Here is a 20909-nt window from a genome sequence, read left to right on the forward strand (position 1 = left end):
TACTCTCTCTTCTCATTGAATTAATGGAATAGATTATCTGGTCTAAGTATGAGGAATGAAGAATATAGTTATGGGAATGGGAGAAAGAAAAGGTTTGGAACAATGTTTACAGGAGAGAAAAAGTAAAACTTTTTGAGGGCCCAATTGAGTCATGTACTTTTTTTTTAATATATTTTTTATAAATTTTGTTAAACTTGACTTAATTTTATAACTTTTTCTAGTAAACATTGAGTAAACATTCCCTAGACCAGGAATAAATACTTGTATGTACCAAAAAGTAAAAAATTATAAGTCAGGAGGACAAGTAGATTCTAGGTTTAAAAATTAGTGAAAAAAAAAATTAAAGTAATAGACCATATGACCAAAGCTGGGTATGAAAAGTGTGCAGAGTGAAGATGATATTGAAAAAATACTAGATTTTCAGTCAAGAGGGCTTGGTTTCAAAATCTAGCCATGCCACTTTGCTACTTAAAGGATTTAGAAATCATTTAACTTTTCTGGACCATTGATTCCTTCTCTGTAGAATAAGGGAATTGCAGTGGAGGATCTTATGGCTCCCTTCCTGTTCTAAATTAGGATTCTATTGTCTTTTCCAATTCAAGGTTATTGATGGTTTCTGTTGAGATAATCAAAAGAGTAGCCAACTTTGCTAAAGATTTTTGTCTTGGAAACTAATTTTGCAAGTGATTGGGCAAAGATGTCAACCAGCTGAAAATTTGGTCTATAGTTCAAAACCAATAGGTCTGAGTTACTTTTCTTCTATGATGAGAAATGCTTTAAAGTGAATGGCATCTCCTAGTTTATATCTGGGTTTGAATTATAAGATCACAGGAAGAACTTCAGAGATCATTTAGTCCAATCCCTTGTTTTACAGATGAGGAAACTGAGTCCAAGAGAGTCCTCAATACTACCTCAATATAACCTCAATCTCACAAAGATGCTAAGTGATTTTAACTCAAATCCATCTTTTCCCCATAAAGTGTTTAGTTGAACTCATTGTTTTTCTCCCTAAAAATCGATAGGTATATTGTAAGAAAATAAAAATAGCCTCGGTAATATAAAGATCTTCATTTTTCCAGGAAAGCAAAACAAAAAATCAAAAGACACAAATGCAAGTACTATTATTTGCACAGAAATGGTCAGAAATGCCCACTGATTTAAGTAGGTATCATGCCAGAACATAAATCAAGATACTAGTTCCTCCAAAGTTGCATTTCTTAATAAAGAGAATTTAAAAAGAAATAAACTTCCTAAACCTATACATTTTAAATACATCAGATGAAGTGGCCAGTTCCTCCTAAATTGTATTTCCTGATAAAGGGAACTTAAAAACAAAGAAAACCTCCAAAGTTATGCATTTTAAATACATCAATGAAGTACCACATCCTGAGAAAGGATTAAAACTGCCAGAGGTATATAGATCAAGTCACAGAATGAAATATTAAACACACTCTAGTCAAGTTTCAGTGCCTTTCTTATTTTAGAAGAGAAGGAGCAAAAAGTACAAACTGCCAAAACAGATAAAACCTCTGCATCACAATGAAATAAAAGCTGAGCCCTTTTAAGGGAAATGGGCTTGGAAACAGAATATTCCTCTGTACTGTTAGCTCCTTGTGGATTCAGAAATAATGAAGAGCATAATCTGACCTACCTTCACAAAAGGCTCCTGGTCAGGTCTGGCACAGTACAGGATCTGAATGTCCAAGGCCATTTGGTTTAGTCTCATCGTCAGGTTGAGACTCTCTCTCACAGCCGCTCTCCCTCTGGAGGGCAAAGACTTTCTCTACCTTCAGAGGCAGTTAGCAACCTAAGTGACTGCAGTAACTGGAGTGGCTGCTACAACAGTTTCTGCTCTATCTAGTTTCCTGCATGAGTAAGTTTCTATTTCCCCTTAGGATAGGGTTCACTATTCTACAGGAACACACCCAAATTAGGATTGAGAGTAAACACTCACTTCCTGTTAGATATAGGCCCAAGGCTATAAAGTGAGCTTTCACCTATCAAACTTAATTTCCTAATTGAGGTTAACAAAACTTCTTTGTTTTAATCTTCTCCCCATATCCCCTCCTCCCCTTTCTGGTGCTTTGCTCAGTCCCAAAGCTCACCGGAACGGCTTCATCCAAGATTTTGGTACCTCCTCAAACCTGATAAGAGGTAATTACTGCTCTGAGAAACATGTATTTTTTTTTTTTTTTTTTTTTTTTTTGGAGACAGAAGACTGGCTAGGCCAGTCACTTAGTAGCCCTGTGACAATGGGCAAGTCATTAATTTATGATTCTATGACTTCTTTGTACCTAACATTACATAGAAGAATCTGGAGCAACATGAAGAGTCCAGGCATGAGTCTGCTCTATTGAATAGGAATCTTCAATTGGCTGAGTATTCAGCAGACGGAATAACAGTGTGTGCTTTGGCTAACATGCTTCATCTTGTAAGGAATGTATAACCGAAAGGAAAGTGAAGGAGCATTTGATTTCTGAGATGATACAAACAGGGCTTTCCATTGGCAGGCAGCCTGGCAAGTTGAAATTAGCATAAAATTGTAAATTTGCTGTTCTTCTCAGCGGATAATGGCCTTTTAATTATCAACCAGTAGTGAATATCATAATACCAGCCAAGGTTTCTATTGTTTTAAGATTTACAAAGCACTTGGCTCTCAGCAATCCTATGAGCTGGGCAGTGTATGTAAGTACCAGGGGATCCTAATGGCCTTGCTCTGTAGTCAAAAAGCCATCTAAAAAAAGCTAAACTATGTCTACTATGTGCTTGAGATTATGCTAGTTCTTGAGTCTTCTTTGGTTTACCTCCACTGGCAGAAACTAGGTAATACATTAGTTTTAATGCTAGACTTGAGGTTAAGGAGACCAAAGTTCTAATAGTCCCACAGACATAAGTGAGCAGTGTGATCCTAGGCAATCCTCCACAAACATATACTAGCATATGCTGTGATCATTTAATCTTCCTGGGACTTAGTTTTCTTTTCTAAATGAGGGATTTGGACCCTTTACAATTCTAAGGTTGATTAAGCAAGTTTATGGAGCAAAAGAGTATATGTTGGTAGAAGTGATCACAAGATTGACAATAACACTTGGGTTGAAAATTTGCTTACAAAATAAATGAAACCTGAAAATGACCAAAATGCTTAAAGGAAAATAAACATAGTCCTTATATGCTTTAGGAAGATCTAACAGATATATGGATCATATACAAAAACAGGTGAGACCAGGTGAAGTTTTCTCAAAAAGTCTATGAAATGGAGCAGATCAGACTTTGGGCCTATCACGTGATCCCTTATTCCCCAAGGTCTGCAGGTTACATAAAGTCACATGATCTCAAGGCCTAGAGGTCTCTAAAGGTCAGAACCCAGGTCAGCTTCAAGAAGTGACATGAACTTAACACTGGTGACCACTGGTCAATAAAGATTATTTCCTTTTTACTCCATCCAATGAAAAGACTTGGGTTTTTTTGCTATTTAACCAGCTTTACTATTTCTGGCTGGTCAGATTAGGCACATGCTGGGAGCTGGGCTGCCTCCTGGGCATGCTGGGGCTTTTCCCTGAGGGGACTAAATAAATTCTCTTTGTTCCTATACATATCTCTGATTAGTTAAAGATAAGGGGATCTAGCACCCATCCCATACAGTTTAAGGGGGCTCAGCCCAGGATGTGTGGCTTCCCAGAGAGATAGATGGGATTCTGATTCAAGACAGATGCCAGATTGGGTTTTCTTTGATCATCCTTGAAATCAGTCTCTTACCTCCTTCTCTGTGACATATGGGCCTAGGCGAGACACTCAGATACAAACATAAAGCAAACACAAGCCTCCAAAGAAGCCTGAGGGCAAGTGAACAGCCAGGTAATTTATGTGCCTATAATCCAGGGGGAGAAGGAGAAAGGGCAGTGGAGCTGCTCTGCCCAAGGCACCGTCTGTATCCTTGGGCTGTCCTTAGGTGCCAGTTTGCCCTGGGATCACCAAGGCTTGGTGATCTAGGTTAAAGGGTGAGCCAGAAGGAGGTTCTGATAAATGGTACAGAGCAGGGGCACCCTGGTTGGCTGGGAAGGAAGGAGATTCCTTCCAGGCTTTATGGTCTGAGTGGAGAGGTTGGCTCTGTGTATTACAGGAGGTCAAGCCATAAAATTGGATGTTCTTCCCAAAGAGGCGTGGTGATCCAGCATCAAGGAGTAGCCCCTAGTAGGGGACCCCTGGGATCATCCTTTTTTTTTTTTTTTTTTTGAAGGGATGGAGCAGGCTACTTCAAATCTTGGGGACAAAAAAAAAAAAGTGCACTAAATTAGGTACATTTGTTGCGTGGGGGGAAGGGATGGTACTTTTCCATGTAATTTTTGTCTGTATTTGTGTTTTTGTTCAGAATGTCTGTGTTATGTCTGTAGTATGAGCTAGAACTTGTTTAAAAAAAAAAAAAAAAGACTTTCCTGTAGTCTCCAACTCTGACCAAAGTTTGGAGCTGCAGGAAAATTTTTGAGAGTAATGATTGGGGAGTTTGGCAATTGGTCATTTCAAGATTCCAAAGTGCTTAGCATAAAGCAAATGCTATATAAGTGTTAAATTCTTTATTAGATTTAATTGCTTCATACTTGCTAACTTTATATGGGTTTTTAGATGTGACCAACATATAATACTAACTTTGAGATTAAATGAATTTTGTGTGTGGGTGTAAAGTAATTTGGAAGCAAATTCAACTAAATTAAGGCCTCTTGAAGGAGTATAGTACATAGAGTAGTCTCTTTTTCTTCCCCTTCCCTCATTCCCTGACTGCAACAGTGACACGAGGGACAGGAGGGAGAGAAAGAAACTATGCTCAACCAGTTCAATGAAATTTGTTATTTGATATATTATAGTAAAAGCACTTTTATATAAATTGTAATCTTTTTGCACAAAATCCTTTTTGACTGTGGGGAAAAGAAGAGGTGATTTTAAAATTAAGGGACAAGAAAGATTGATTTGCAAAAGCAATTGATAGTTTGGTCTATCTAGTCAATATCATGGTTGAAATAATGAAACCTGGAATTGTTGAGAATTATTGGTGCGGAAGCATGTTAGAAGGAGGGAGGGAAGGAGAGAGAGAGAGGGAGAGAGAGAGAGAGAGAGAGAGAGAGAGAGAGAGAGAGAGAGAGGAGAGAGAGAGGGGAGAGAGAGAGAGAGAGAGAGAGAGAGAGAGAGAGAGAGAGAGAGAGAGAGAGAGAGAGAGTGTGTGTGTGCAAGCGTATGTTAGAAGGAGAAAAAGGGCAGCAGGTTAGAGAAAGGGAAATGGGTTACAGGGGGAGAGACCGCGTGTTGGAAACAGGGAGACAGAGACAGAGAAACACAACATGTTGGAAAAGGGGAGAGGAGTAGGTTAGACAGAAAAGAGCAAGCTCCTAGTGGAACTTGCCATTTGCTAGGAGACAGGAGGCACCCCATGAGGTTGAGGCATGTCTTTGGCTGGTGGGCTGGATCCTGAGGGAACTTGTCACTCTAAAAAGAATCAGTTGTGATAGGTGGGGTTGGGAAGCATGATGGAGTTGGGAGAAATGTCATGTGGAATGGGGGAAAGGGTAAGGGAAAAATCTGTCAGTTTAGAAAAGGTGATCATTTAACTCTCCCCACCACATCTGAATATAACAAATGTGATCTATAACTTTCTTGGAAGTACTTAGAGCAGAATTTTAACCTGATTTGATAAGGATATTTCCAAAAAGTTTATAGGAATTCCTCAATTGGAGGAAGTTGAATTAATATTTTTTAAAAATGAAGAAATTATTAATGTTAATTCTGACTAAGGTTCTTTTATATGAAATTAGAATAGCCTATATTCCATATGACTTTTAATTGTATTGAATCATTTTAAAGTTATATCCATTATTTAAAGGGACTCTGAGAATAATAGTTTTTGCTTTTGTTCCTTGTTTCTGTTATGGACAATATGCAATTTAGAATTTTTCTACTTAGTGAGCATTTTAAAAGCAAAATGATTTTGTAATGTTGAACTTAAAACCATCTATTTAGATATGAAAGATAAGCTGTGAACTTACTAGGATGAATCTTATACTGTTATCAATGTAAGGTCATAGCCAGTACCTGCTTAGGATATGTGATCCTTGAGAGCTAGATTCATCTCAAACTTTGACTGAGAATTGCTATTGAAAAATAAAATCTCTTGGAAATACAGCTGATATTTATTTGGAGTTTTAAATTCAGGTATGACTGTCTGATAGCTCATCAAGCCAGTGATCCACCATCTGAAAGGAATATGCCACAAGCTACTCAGAAGAAATTTTTGCAGATAGAAAGTAGTATCTGGGGAAGAATTGAGGACAGCCTTGGCCTCTGATGAGGTGGGATCCTTTTAACTCAGTTTTCCAGTGATGTTCTTTTAACAAAGAACCCACTTGATTATTCTGAGTCTGGCTTAAGATGGAATTGTTAAACCTAGAAAAATTACCTGAAGTAAAACTGAGTTAAGGATAATTAATTATGTATGTACTCTCAGGTCAACCCTGAAGGACCAGTTCTGATGCTATTTAAATCATGTTCCTGCTTTTTCTTCTTATAGCAAATTTCTGTAATCAGAGCAAGTGGTCAGTGGAAGGTATGAGGCACAATACAAAATTATAGATGATATTTTGATTTGCAGCCCAGCGCTGGAGGGTTCTCTGGTTGCTGTTATACAAAATCTCTTGCTTTCTTTGTTTGAAGACTCACTTTGCCTAAGTATTTGGGGCCACCTCCCACTTTTCCTTTTGTTCACTGGGAGAGAAGCAAACAATCTTAGCACAATCTGATCAGGCCAAAGTTTTTAGGACCCTGAAAGCTAAACTAATCTCCTGCCTACAGTTGTACATGGATGGAAGGCAGGGATAGGTCCTAGGGGTCTCTGGAACCCTATCTTAGACATTTTGCTTACTTCTCAAAGATCTACACTGATTTCAAATACATTTTTCATGTTTTGCATGGTCATGGGGCTACATGGAAAGAAAGGGGATTTTTGAAAGCCAAACAATTCTCCATTAAGTATGCAGGAAAAACAATTGCTAAAAGCTATTCATGGACCTAGAGAGATTTCTGTTGTTTCCCAAAGAAAGGAGAATTCACTTCAGGTGAAGGGAAACAGGCTTACAGATCAGCTGCCCATGCTGCTGCCTGTTTTCCCCTGACTATGGCACCTTTAATTCCTCCATATAGCTCCCAATCAAGTGGACTGTTAAAAGGGCCTGCACATGTGCCCCTTGTAGGGGCTTCAAACTGCTTTTGGTTATGTTAACACCTGTACTAATTAGGTAAAATTATCGAGATTAAGGGCTCTAGGATTTTTTGTTTGTTTTTTGGTAAAGGAGATCATACTCATTGAAGGGCACAATGTTCCACCTATTGCCCCTACTCCTTTGAGGAGACAAAAGCAGGAATTTGGGGAAAACATTCTTTGATATTTATCCTAGGAAAAGCTGCTTGTATGAGAGGCATTTATGATAGCCTCATCTTCCTCCAAGTCTTCCTCTGGGTGGGGCTCCTGGTTACTATCCTAGTAACCTCCATATTAGCTACACTTTTGTTTATTCTTTTTCTTTTTCTCATATTTGGTCCTTGTATTTTTAATATACTTGTGAGAGTTGCTTCTTCCAGGCTCCAAGTCATGAAATTCCAACTACTTGGTTCTGACACTCAGCACCAGAAACTGCTGACACCGCCTACAAGTCACTTGTCTCCTCTCCTCAGTCTGTACCCCCATCAGGCAGGGCCAGCTCTAAGTCCCTTATCAAGCCTGAAGCAGCTCCACAGGATGAGACCTTTGTCCCTTTATCCCAAATGAATCTGGGTCTGGACTGCTTGAGGTAGGAATGATGTGACAATGGCCCTGAGCTCCTGGGTCTCCATAGTGTTGTAGTTCTATGGATAACTGGCTGTCATATGCCAATCTCTTGATCTGTGATGACTGGGTTTCCAAGACAGATAGTAGGAGTTGGTGGAAGTGGAGTCTCTGATTCCTGCTCACTGCTTTAAACATCAATATCCTGTCAACTGCTTGCTTATGCACTTAATCTTTAGAATAGTTCAAGATTTATTAGCTAAAATGTTTCCTAAAAGCTTCCACTGATGTGTGGGTATTGATTCTAAATGGTAGAGGGCAGGTTACAGTTAGTACTGAAGAGAGCAACCAGTTTGAAGGCCCAGGTCACAATGATGCCCTAATGGAAAAAATATCAGGTTTGGTGTGAGAAATCTCCAAATGGGTGAAAAAGAATGGGGACTAAATGAGACCAGGTGAAGTTTTCTCAAAAAGTCTATGAGATGGGAGTAGAACACACCTAAGTTATGTGATCCCTATTCCCAGAGGTCTGCAGGTTACAGGAAGTCACACTATCTCAAGGCCTAGAGATCTTTAAAGGTCAGAACCCAGGTCAGCTTCAAGAAGTGAAATGACCCACAGGAAGCAGACAACATTGGTGACCATTAGTCAATTAAAAGTTACTTCCTTTTTAATCCTTCCAATGACAAGACTTGGGTCTTTTGCTATTTAACCAGGTTTGCTATTTTCTACTTGTCATGTCAGGCACATGTTGGAAGTTGAGATGTTTGGGTGTGTTTGGGCCTCTCCCTGCAGGGACTAAATAAATGCTCTCTCTTTGTAAATGAAGATGTCTCTGATTAGTTAATTTGGGCAAGGGGGTCTAACACACATCCCATACAAAAGGAAACTGCACATCCAATGTCACTGAGAGTAAAGTATAATAGACTAAGGAACAGGAATCTTGACTGCTAGATACTACAAGAGATTAGATGCAAAGGAAAACCACATTTAAACATAGAAACACAAGAAAGTTCAGGTTCATTCAATTCAATAGATAATGAATTTGTTTAAATTATAAATAATTATAAATAAAACAACTTCTAAAGTAAACTTGGTAATGAGTTCTCACACTTTCTATTCTAAGAAAGTAGTAAAAGACTACTTTAATTTCCTTTTATTCCTCAACTAAAAACATATATGTCTATATGTGTTTGTATATATATGTATATGCATATACATACATACTATATACAAACATATGTGAATATGAATATGCATGCATGTGTTGCTCCTGGAAAGAGGCTGGCTACAGAAATCTGTTTGCTTTTCTGAATATTCAATGACAGCTGTAAGAGTTATAGTGTGCACTCACCTCCCAGCTCTTAGCTGTTGGCTCACTGAAAAAGTTATCGACCATATTCAACTCTTCCTTTTCTACCACGACAAACCCTTGTTCTTTGGCATCTTTTCCATAAACTTCTGGAGAGCACTGAACAAAGAAGGTATACAAATGGTCTACCCTGAAAAACAGAGGAAAGGAGCATAGTTTATTGACCAGATATTTTAAAAAATTAGAAAAAAATTTGGGGGCTGAACTATGTCATTCTTCTGCTAGGCAAATCCACTTCACCAATTAGGAAATGAATTATCAAGCTGCACAAAAGTCATTTCTATCTGAAACTTTAAAAATTTTGAAAACAAGGCAAATGACAGAAATCAGAAGAGATAATGTGCTACTTAAAATTGTATCTTGTGGTTCACTGTTGCAGGAGAGTGGCACCACAATTCATCAGCCCTAGAAAGAAAACCTGATGGACCACATAATAAAAAGCTGGAATCCTCCAACTCTTCACATCAAATGTAGCTCTGTCTTCCAAGAAAGTGAGAAGTGTCATCTGAGCAGTGAACAACGAGATCATGCTCAGATAAAAGGCTATCTGTGGGTCAAGTTTTCATATAACATTTCTGATGAAGAGACAAGAATGAATAATATTAGAGAACATTTTATTTCAACCATAAGAAAGAAACTTTAACTTTACTGAGAAATAAATTTAATTCCTTTTTTAGTTTATCCTTAGCTTCTAATTTTTTTAATTAAAAAATTAATTAACAAAATCTATTTTTTCTTTCCATTAAAAAAAAGAAAAATAAAACTGTTGGAACAGATATGCAGAGTCAAACAAATCAAAACAAATCCCCACATTGGTCACATAAAAATGTTTTTCATTCTGTATCTGTTTCTATCTCTTCTCTTGTCCTCAGAAGGTGGGTAGCATGTATCATCCTTGGTCCACTGAAATAATGGTCCTTGAATTGATCAAGGAGTGGTCAGAGCTGAGCAGCACTTCAAAGATATTTTGTCTTCATAATATTGTAATTATAAATTGCTTTCTTTCTCTTGCTTTTTTAAATGAGAGGGTACATTAAGAATATGGAACTTAGGAAATGGAAAAGATTTAATTAGTTCATCCTGGAGTCAGGTGACTTTTAAGTTCATTGTAATCTTTTTACATAGAAGACATTTAGCAGAATTTCCACTATAGTGGTGGAAGTGGTGGTGCTGTCTCCCTTTTAGTCATAGGTTTTAGAGGATAGGAAGGATTTAAAATGTTAGAAGAGTAGCTCCTGAACACTTCATTAAAACAATCTAATAATGCATATTTAATGTCTCCTAAAATTATCAAGGGGAGTTCTACATCTAATAAAATATAAAGTTTGACCATAACTAAAAATATTTAAGTGAAGTGAACAATCTAAGAATTCCCCACATCCTCCAGACTTCAGTTAAGATAAGTCATTGATCTGGAATTATTCTTTGATTTGGCCACTGTTGATGATGTTGAGGACTCTTTTATCATTCTTTTTGCCTGTCCTTAACAACAGCTATCAAAAAAGGCAGAAGGGTAAAGAGGAGAAAGGGTAGAAAAAGAGATCATTGGTATCACTCTGAATTGTGTCTGTTCTTAACAGACACTACAAAATAGAGCACTGTGCTTTCTAATCCCTGGAAATATTCTACCTTGGCAGAAACACCTAATTATCTTTCCAAAAATGTCTGATATAAGGAAGTATCAGTTTTACAATGATGTGCATTACCTTTTCCTATGTTCAAAGACACAAATTCGTGCCTAAGCAACTTTAGGATTAAGGATCATCACTATCTAGAATCACTACCGGAAGAAAGGATATCAAAGACCAATAGTCCAAATTCATCATTTTACAGATAAAGAAATAGAGGTGGAGGAAAGTTGTTTTTTGCCCAAGTTTACATAGCCCTGAGTGATACCAGTGGTGCTAAAATAATACCTGTAGGAAGCACTAGAAACCATTGGCAAGCTGACGCATAAGAAAGTTAAGGTATATGTGATCAGGAATAATTCCATCCTGTCATAGGTAGCCTACAATAGATCTCTAGGCTCAGTTAGGGAGAGTCAAAAAAAGTTGTATCAATACTAGATTTAAGAATATCATACCCAACAGAGCATTGCAAATCATTTTAAAGACCAATTAATAGCAAAGACAGAAGTGCTACTTTGGGGAGGGATAGAAGATGATAAATTTCTGAAGAGAATTAAGGGAGATGGAGAGATCAGAAAAGCACATTCTGAAGTGGGCAACCCAGAAGTGAGATTTATATGGTATATATAATACACTCCTAAATAATACAGTGCTTCTTGTAATATATCTAGTCTTGGCAGGAAAGCCAATAGGGGGGGAAAAGCATTACAATTCAATTGATAGCAGGGCTACTGACTTGTAAGTCTAAGGCCTCTGAGTAAAGAGGGTGAAGAATCTACATTTATTCTCCTTTCTCATATCTCCTTCCAAATATTCCAGGATGGTGATGAAGCATTTTAAATTTTAATTCAGAAACATATTTCTTTCAGTTCTAAAACTGTATTTCCTTAATTTGCTCATTATTTGATCCTATGATCTAAAAGGTGTTGTTTCCCAGTTTGGCCTGTAGATGGCCTCAGAATCCAGATTTTAATCAGTCCACATTTACTTTTGGATTCCAATAGGTAACCTGTTTTCTTAAAGTGAACTAATTAATTTGGATCTCTTATTTCATACTACATTTCTAGGAATTTGTAGAACTACTAAATGACCTATACTTCAAGGGTAAAAACCAGAAAGGACATATGTGTAAATACTATGGTTGAATTCCTGAAACCACACATTTTCATTTCTAGTTCCTGCTTCTCATCTTTGAGGAAAAGATTACACAAGAAAAATAACTTACATTTTTATAATATTTTAAGGTGTGCAAAGTGCTTTTCCCACAAACACTCTAAAAAAGAAGTCAATGCACATATTATTGCTCAGTAGATTCTTGCTCTGCTTCAGAGCAGAGACCATCTTATTTTTGTCTTTGTACCCTGATTCTAGCATGGTGACATTAGTATCCAGGTCTAGGGACTCCATGTATGTTGGTGGTTAAGAACAGCAGGAGTCAGAGCCAGAAGTCAAATTTTTTTTTTAACCTGGGCTAAGTGGCATGCAAAATGATCTCAAATAAACTTTTCAAGGTTAAAAACAACCTTAGGGGTGTGGGAACAATCCTAGTAGCCATAGGTGGAAATTCCATGACACTGAGGCTATGGGTTGATCGTGGGGCAACAGCTCACTTGTGAAATAGCCAGGGTGTCCTGGTAAATGTTTAACTAGTAGCTCTCCAAAAAAAAATGTTCATGACATATTTTAAAGTTTAAACTGAAATGTCAGCATTTTCTCTATCACATTCTTAAATCTAGAAATCAACAAGAACAATAAATTAAATTTTGATTTGTAGCACTTGCAGATTTCTGTATAAATGTTCATAGTGCAAATGTAACAACTCTCTTTTCAGAGCTTGTATAAGTTGGTTCCAGAACACACTGGGGTATAGCCCAATGGTGGAAGTATACCATCTTTCTATTTGAATTATTTTTGTTAAATAAGAGCTGAGCTCTGTAGTTTCTATGTTGCTGGGCAAGAACCTGGGTATGCTGAATACTCCTTCGTTGTTTCCATCCTATCATCCTGTTCCCAGCTCATAATTATAAAGGTGGTCAAATCATTTACCCTTCTAGAACTCTAAGGTTAGCCAGAATGGAGATAAATTATATTAAGACAAAATCCCTCAGGGGAAGGTCTGCATCTGTATCGTCTCAATAGCCACCTTATTACTTCCTGACTCCCCTACTCACCTCTCTTTGTTCCTATTTTAATGTTTTCTCAACCTTAGCAGAGAGCTCTAATTTATGCAGAGCTGCTTCTTCATTCAGTTTTAAAGAAAAGGTATATTTCTTTCTTTGGATACAGAAAATTTGGTAATTAAGTTTGTCCTTTGTATTTCATGGTCATTGCTACTAGAAAAGTTAGGCAACAGTGAAAATGGCCTGGATGTTGTATAGTCCTAATGTTGATGATCTGTACAAGAGGAAATATTTTATTTCTAAACTTGGTAGCTATACTGGCATTTCATTCTGTAATGGAAAGAACTTTAGATTTGAGAGTTCAAATCCCCACTTACTAGCTATGATTTTGGGCAAAACATTCAACCTTTATGAGTCTATTCCTTCATTTATAAAATATCAGGATATAAACACTGTTACAGCATTGTAGTACTGAACAATACGTATGGTACTGAAAAGTACCTTAAGAATCTGACTTATTAATAGCCACAAGAATTATATAAGATTTCTGTGCTGTTTAAAAACTCATGGCTATAGCATGAACAAATGACCACCCATTCTAAATATCTCAGAATTTCATCTTTTGAAAGACTTAAGTGATAATGGAGGAAAGGGGAAAGAGCAGTTATCTGTTCCAAGAATTACAAAGTAGGTCACAATAGTGACATGACCTTTAATAGTGAGATTATTATTTTTGTATGTCAATAGTCAATAGATGCAGATAGGAAAGTCAGTTTCTACCCCAAAGTTAGAGAGTTTATCTATGATTTACCCAACTTGGTATTATTAAAAAAAGAAGATTATACCCAAGTACCCACTAAATAAATTTGGGTGCTCAGTTAAATTCTTAAGAGAACAAAATAAAAGCCAAAAGTGAGTTTATAGGGTCCTCATTATCCAGATGAGAAAATGGAGGCCCACAGAAGTTACATGAGTTGTATAAGATCATAGGCAGTAAGAATTTAACCCATTGTCCTCTGGCTCTGAATGTTATACCCTTTCCATGACACTACAGTACATAAGGTGATTAAATACAGTCTAAAGAAGTAATTGAATTTATGAGTTTATGAAATAATACAATGAAGAAAACTGGCTAAATGATCTTTCTAGAAGATATTTATGGCAAAGTACCTCATCTTGGTGGCATAAATTTTCATATAATTATTGATATAATATTAGATTATGTTTATTAAGGATAAGGGATGATTATCTTATTTCATATGTAGCAATCCTAGAATCTAATACAATGCAAGACATATTTTGCATTCTTATTTTTCTCTGATATATCCAAAATCTAGATGTATAAACACCAAATATTTAAGAACTGGTTACCAAAATGGTATATATTAAAAGTATCAATTTAGAGAATGAAGAAATACTATTATCTGCTGTTCTACTAGTTTTGGCTTTAAAATAATGGAACATATTTACATAAAAAATCAAATGAATCTTCTATTTTGAAAGGAATCAAGTACCAAAAATCAATTTAATATTCTTATAAAACATTAGACAGATTGCTAAGTGGGGCAATATTTACTCAAATAGTACTTCTGATTTGAAAAAACACAGTCACTTAAAATATTTTTCTTTTCAATCTAGAATCATAACTTTATTGTTCAGTTGTATCTAATTCTTTGTGAACCCTTTTGGGGTTCTCTTGGCAAGGATACTGGAATGGTTTGCCATTTCCTCTTCTAGCAAATGAAAAATTAAGGCAAAAGGGGTTAAGTGACTTGTCCAGGGATACAGTTAGTAAGATTCTTGAGTGGAGTCTTCCTGATTCCAAGCCCAGCACTGTACATAACTAAGCCAACTTGTTGCCCTACAACACAACTCCTTCAAGCTAAAAAGAGCCTCACAGGGAAGCAGCTTTAGATTAGAGACTCAAAAAGCCATCTAATCTAAATGCCCAATTTTACTTGAGGAAACTGAGGCCTGCAAGGTTTAATTAGCTTATTCAAGATTACACAAGTAACAAATAGAATACTTGGAATTTGAATTTAGGTCTTTAATTTCAAATCCAGAATGCTTTTACACTGTTGTAGAGTATTGAGTTTAACTCTGTGTACCATATAAGAATCCCCTGTAGAAGGTCTATACTATAGTTAATACTACTTGATTTAGAATTTACAGATAGGTAGCTTGTATTTGAAAGACATTTAGCATCTAAATATGGATGTCAGTAGTCATTTATATACATCTTATTTTCTTATAAGGGCCATTTTTTCCTCAAGTAAGGAAGAAGAAAGAGGAGAAGAAACTTCAAGAAGAATAGAAGGAGGAGGGGGAAGTGGAAGGAGGAAAGGAGATAGTGGAGGAGGTCAGCTTACTTATTATTCAACTACTATAACCAACTAATTCTGCTGGGATTAAACATTTATACACAGGTTGACAAATTGCACATGACTATTATTGCTTAAATCAGTTAGACTTAAAAAAATAACTAGAACATCAAATTAACTTGAGATTAAGATACTATAGATAATTAAACCAAAGAGGGAAGAGGGGAAAGCCTGACATCTAAACAGAAATTATTGCTTCTTTCAAAAAAAGGTGAAAAAAAGCTACAGCACAGTGGCTTGAATAGCCTTTAAGAATTACTAGGAATAGAAATAATTTCTTCCAGGCTTCTTGATTAGTGAAAAGTGTATATTACTAGCATCCTTCTCACCTTTCTAGTCAGGAATAATATCTAAAATATAAGTTGCAGTGGATAGAGCATCAGGTTTGTAGTCAGGAAGACATGAATTAAAACAAGATCTCAGGTACTACCAGTGTGGGCCCGGGCAAGTCACTCAACCCACTGCCTGCCTCAGTTTCCTCAATTATAAAATAGGGATAATAATAGCATCTTACCTCTCAGAGTTCTTGTGAGAGTTAAATGAGATAATAACTATAAAGCACTTAGTGCCTGCCATGTAATAAGCATTATATAAATGTTAGCTATTATTATTAAAATGATATATGTGATATACAAAACAATACAATATTTAATACTGTGTTGCAATGATTTGCTTCTTTTTAAGCCTGTGAGACAATGTAATGGTTTCTAAGGCTTACCTAGATTCCTCCTCTTTGGCTCTAAGGATTTTATTTTACATAAAAGTTATGAGTTCAGTCACAATTAGTCAGCTTCTAATTAAGCCAAATTCTAAGAGCTGGCAGAGCTCTCTGCCTACACTTGCATCTATATCTTTAGCTAAACCTTGGTCTCTCTGCAAAAGGTAAAATTCCATTTACTGGAAATAGATAATGAGTCAGCAGATTATATCATAGTACATGTAGACAGGCAGAAATTGAGAGAAGTTGGGAAAAGAGCTGACCTTTTCAAGGGACTTCCCACACAGCCTGGCTCTTCCTAGAGGCAGCTGGGGGCCAGTGAATATATTTCTGACTTGGAGTCAGAAAGTCCTCAGTTCAAATTTATCCTCAGATACTTACAAGATATGTGACCTTTGGCTGCTATGGTCGAGTCTAGCTCCATCAGTTTGTAGTACTTTAGTGTTTCCATGGTCTTTTGTAGACATGCTTCTAATATTTGTTCCTCAGGTGCACATCCCAAAATATCATCCATATAATGTAACAATATTACTTTTGGAAATGCTTTTCTTACTGGAGCAAGAGCAGCAGCAACATACATTTGGCATGTAGTAGGGCTGTTTTTCATTCCCTGTGGTAAAACTGTCCATTCATATCTTTTATAAGGCTCAGCCAAATTAACACTAGGCACAGAAAAAGCAAAACTTTTCATATCCTCCTTATCTAGAGGGATAGAATAGAAACAATCCTTAATGTCTATAACCCAAAGAGGCCATTCTCTTGGCAACTGAGTAGGAGATGGAAGTCCAGGCTGAAGAGTTCCCATAGTTTCCTTCTGTTCATTTACTCTTCTTAGATCAGTTAACATCTTCCATTTCCCAGATTTCTTTTTCACCACAAATACTGGGGAATTCCAAGGACTTAGAGAAGGCCGCAAGTATCCTTGGCCAAGTTGTTTTTGCACTATGTCAAATAAGGCCTTAAAGGCCATTGTTCTACCCACACTGGTGAATCAGTCTTCCACTGAATAGGAACCAGTGAAAGTGCAGGTAGGCCTTCAACAGCAGCCCTGCCTAAAAAGCTGAAGTGCTTATTTGTAATCCTATCTGCTGTAAAATGTCTCTTCCCCACAGATTGATGGGGATTTTTTCAACTACAAAAGGAGTAAAAACTCCTGTTTCTCCTTCAAATATCCATCTCAAAGGCCTAGCACTAACTTCTGCAGCTATTGATCCTCCTACCCCAGACATGTAGGTGTCTGCCTTAATCTTTGGCCAGTGACTGGGCCAATTGGCACCTCTAATAACTGTACAATCTGCACTCGTGTCTACCAATCCTTCAAATGGTATTCCATTTATATAAATAGTAAGCATAGGTCAGTCAGCTGTCACAGCTGCTGTCCAATATATTCCTGGATTTTGTTCATTGGAATCAGAATCTGGGCGACTATCACCAGGTTGCTTATTAGGGGTATGTAACAATAAGCCTGATGCTACTACTTCTCCTGGTTGATAAATCACACATTATCTCCCTGTGTTAGTGACTGGGATATTAGCTACACGTTCTCCAGTTTCCCACATCAGTGTATGGATGGACACTGTTTTGTAGGCACTCTCAGAAGGTGAAATGTTCACGCCTACTGTGCCTGGAGGCAAAGGATCCATAGGCTCAACAGGAACAGATTTCACTTCTCCAGGGAGTATCTCAGTAGTCTTTACTGCATACAACTCTATTTTTCCTAATTTCAATCCCTTTCTTCCATCTGATTGCCTTTTGGCTGATTGATCATGTCTTAAAATTCTCTGGATGTAACATCGGCTGCCATCATGCCCCACTTGGGGGGCCGAAGCTGGGCCCCATCTCTCATTTTCCTGGGTCAATCTACATTCGGAGGCCCAGTGGAGACCCTTGTGACATTTTGGACATGGAGTTTTAGGTCTTCTCTCACCCTGTCTTCTCACTGTATCTCCATATCTATACTGAGCTCTTAGATGACCAATTTTTCCACATTGAAAACATCACCGAGTTTCTCTAGAAGGCTCTTGCCATGAGGGACCCTGTCTTTCCACGTTCATCATTGTCCGGGTGTAAAAAACATTTGTTCCCACTGTAGCACAGCATCTTATGATCTCCTCTAAAGGAGCATCTTTGTTTAATCCCCATATAATTCTTTTGCAAATCTCATTGGCATTTTCCTTAGCCAGATGTCTGGTCATTATTTCTGTAGCTGCATTTTCTCCAATAGTTCTTTTGATAGCAGTTTGCAAACGTCCCACAAAAGCCGCAAAATGTTCATTGGGACCTTGCTCTATTTTAGTGAAAGCCTCTCCCCGATCTTTCTGTCCAGGGAGGACACCCCAAGCTTTTATAGCAGCCTTAGCAATTTGCTCATATATTGTCATGGTATAATTAATCTGTTCTGAATTCTCTCTATACCGAACTTCACCAGCTAAGTGCTCAAAAGTGAATTGTGTGTTAAATCCTATTTCCAAATTGCATCTGACTTGAATTTTACATAATTCATGAAACTCCGCAAGCCATAGCAAATTTTCTCCAGGTTCCAGGCATATCCTTGCTATGGATTTCCAATCATTCGGGGTTAGGACTTCATAAGACAAACCATCTAGTAACATTTTAACATAAGCTGATGTAGCCCCATAAAGGGTACAACCTTTTTTCAAATCCTTAATTTTATTCAAATCTAAAGGTGTATATCTTCTCCTTTTTTGACCTACAGAGTCAATCTCTTCAATCACAGGATATGCATGTATAAAATCACTTATATCCTGTCCTTCTCTCTTAGCTTTAACCAATGCTTTTTCTAATCTTGTCATAGGCTTAGGCTGCTTCACAGGCAATTCTGTTTGTGTTTCTGCCTCTTCCCCTCGTCCTTCTTCCTCCACCTCTGAAGGTGGAGTTGATGTGGGCCTGTCAATAATCTGCTCTCTAGGCAGGGTTGAAGCTTCTTCAAGAGAATCATACCCTAATTCCTCATTTAAATCCTCTTGCTCTAGGGCAAGATCTTGATCTTTCCTTTTTTCCTCACACTTCCTCCTCTGTTCATTTTTAAAACTTTTCTTTCTCCTACAACTTGCTTGATAGTTTAAGGCTAATTGAACTATGTTGTAGATATAAAATACCTCTGCAGATATTGAACGAGGCCCATTTTTTGCTTGAAATTCTTTCATTTCAAATCCCACTAGCTTCCATTTATCTACATCTATCTTTTCTTCCTCTAAGAACCAAGGGGATGTGCGTCTTAATGCAGCCAAGAGTTTAGCAATCTGTACCCAGGTTACAAGTAAACTCTGCTCCTCAATTATCTTAATTATACTCTATATAGTACCACTCCTGAATGGGGCTGGAGCTGAGGCTGCGGCTGAGTCAGCTGAGGTCGAGGGATTGTCTTTAGCTAACATCTGCCCCATTTCAGCTACAAGAGATTGCTGGTTTAGCCCTTAACAAGTTAAGTTCCTTATTTATCTATTAGAACACTCACTTAATCTTTAATAAAGTTTCCTTGTTACTCACGGTTCTGGGTCAGAGAGACTGTGATCTGGATAGGAGGCTTTTCCACTGGAATCAGGATTGTGTCTGTCCCTGTTCGGGCGCCAAATTGCTATGGTCCAGTCTAGCTCCTCTGAAGGGCTCAGAATAAGTCCTTGTCAGGATAAGGAAAAGTCCTTGCCCCACGTGTGGACGCCAATTGTAGCGTGCTGTTGTCTCCAGAAGCTGCTGATCGCTCTCTGGGAAGAGATTTGCTGTTGTCAACTCAAATCTCTCGGACAGATTCTTCTTCCTGTAGAGAACCGTTGTCTCCAGGTAGTTGCCGTTAACTCTTGTCCAGAGAAGTGACTTCCCTTCCTGCAGAGAGCCGCGTCAAGCCTGATGTAGCACAGAGACTTCTCCTCTCTCTGGAGTGTTGTCCTCTTTTATCCTCCCAGAGAATGGGCGTGGGATAATGCAAGGGCTTCTGGGAAGAAGTACTCCAACCAATGAACTTGCTCCTCTTAGGATTCCTAAGGTGTAAACTCCCTTTAAAGGCCCAAACCAAAGGTCTGAGCCAGAGAACTGTCAAGTCAACCTGAGTTCTCACCTTGTAATTGTCCAGACAACCTGAATTCTCACCTTGTCACTGTCCAGACAACCTGAGTTCTCACCTAGTAATTTTAACATTTGGCAAATCACTTTACTTCATTTTCCTCTGCAGTAAAATAGCAACACTTACTTTGCAGGGTGGTTGTAATGATCAATTGCAAGATAACTCTTTATTCTCTCTTCCCCTCTTCTCCAAGTCCTGTAGAGCCAGTTACTCTTTTCAGCCTCTTTTTTTTCTGCCACAACTCAGTCTCTGTCACAATGTCTTTGATTGATTTAAGGAGGCATATAGAGCTTATTCACATTCAGTTCTGATTATGTAATTAAAATGTTCTCTCAACTAGATAAGGCAACAAACTGGATATTTTGAACTCTACTCTTACTTTATACCCTTCACACACACAAACAACACATATATGATGCTAAATGCATATATCATATATAGTCTACAAACCTCATAGAATGCTATACTAAGTAGAGAACAAATATTTTTTGAATGAAAAAACCTCACATTTTGATAAACAGTTTAGAGACATGCAGTGGAATAGTCTAAAGAATTTTCCCCAAAGTTTATGAACTTTTGCAAAAATAAAATACTCAAAATTGGAAATTAGATACAAAATTGGGTTTGTTTTGGAAGTAAAGGGGAGGTGAGAGGAAGAAACAATAAAAATTTGTTAATTGGCAAAATTTTTTTATTAAAAAAAGATTTAAGAACTCTGATCAATATAAAGATGATCCATGATTTCAGAGGAACAATAGTAAAAAATGCATCCTACTTCCTGAGAGAGATGTGTTAGATTGAAATA

At 37.4% G+C, this 20909-nt stretch overlaps 1 protein-coding gene across 4 annotated transcripts in view; it reads right to left on the reverse strand.

Annotated features, from left to right (window-relative positions):
* Positions 1–20909, reverse strand: part of NCOA7 (nuclear receptor coactivator 7) — a 166234-nt gene that overhangs the window by 9960 nt on the left and 135365 nt on the right. For 3 of the 4 annotated variants that reach the window (XM_074309916.1, XM_074309913.1, XM_074309915.1), the window contains one exon: positions 9159–9306. In XM_074309916.1, coding sequence (XP_074166017.1) covers positions 9159–9306 — 148 coding nt within the window. Of the gene's footprint in view, positions 1–1651; positions 4422–9158; positions 9307–20909 lie in introns of those variants that run through there. The other variant, XM_074309917.1, reaches the window with a different exon arrangement.

Source organism: Sminthopsis crassicaudata, chromosome 4 (assembly GCF_048593235.1).
Source record: "Sminthopsis crassicaudata isolate SCR6 chromosome 4, ASM4859323v1, whole genome shotgun sequence".
Lineage (NCBI taxonomy): Eukaryota > Metazoa > Chordata > Mammalia > Dasyuromorphia > Dasyuridae > Sminthopsis > Sminthopsis crassicaudata.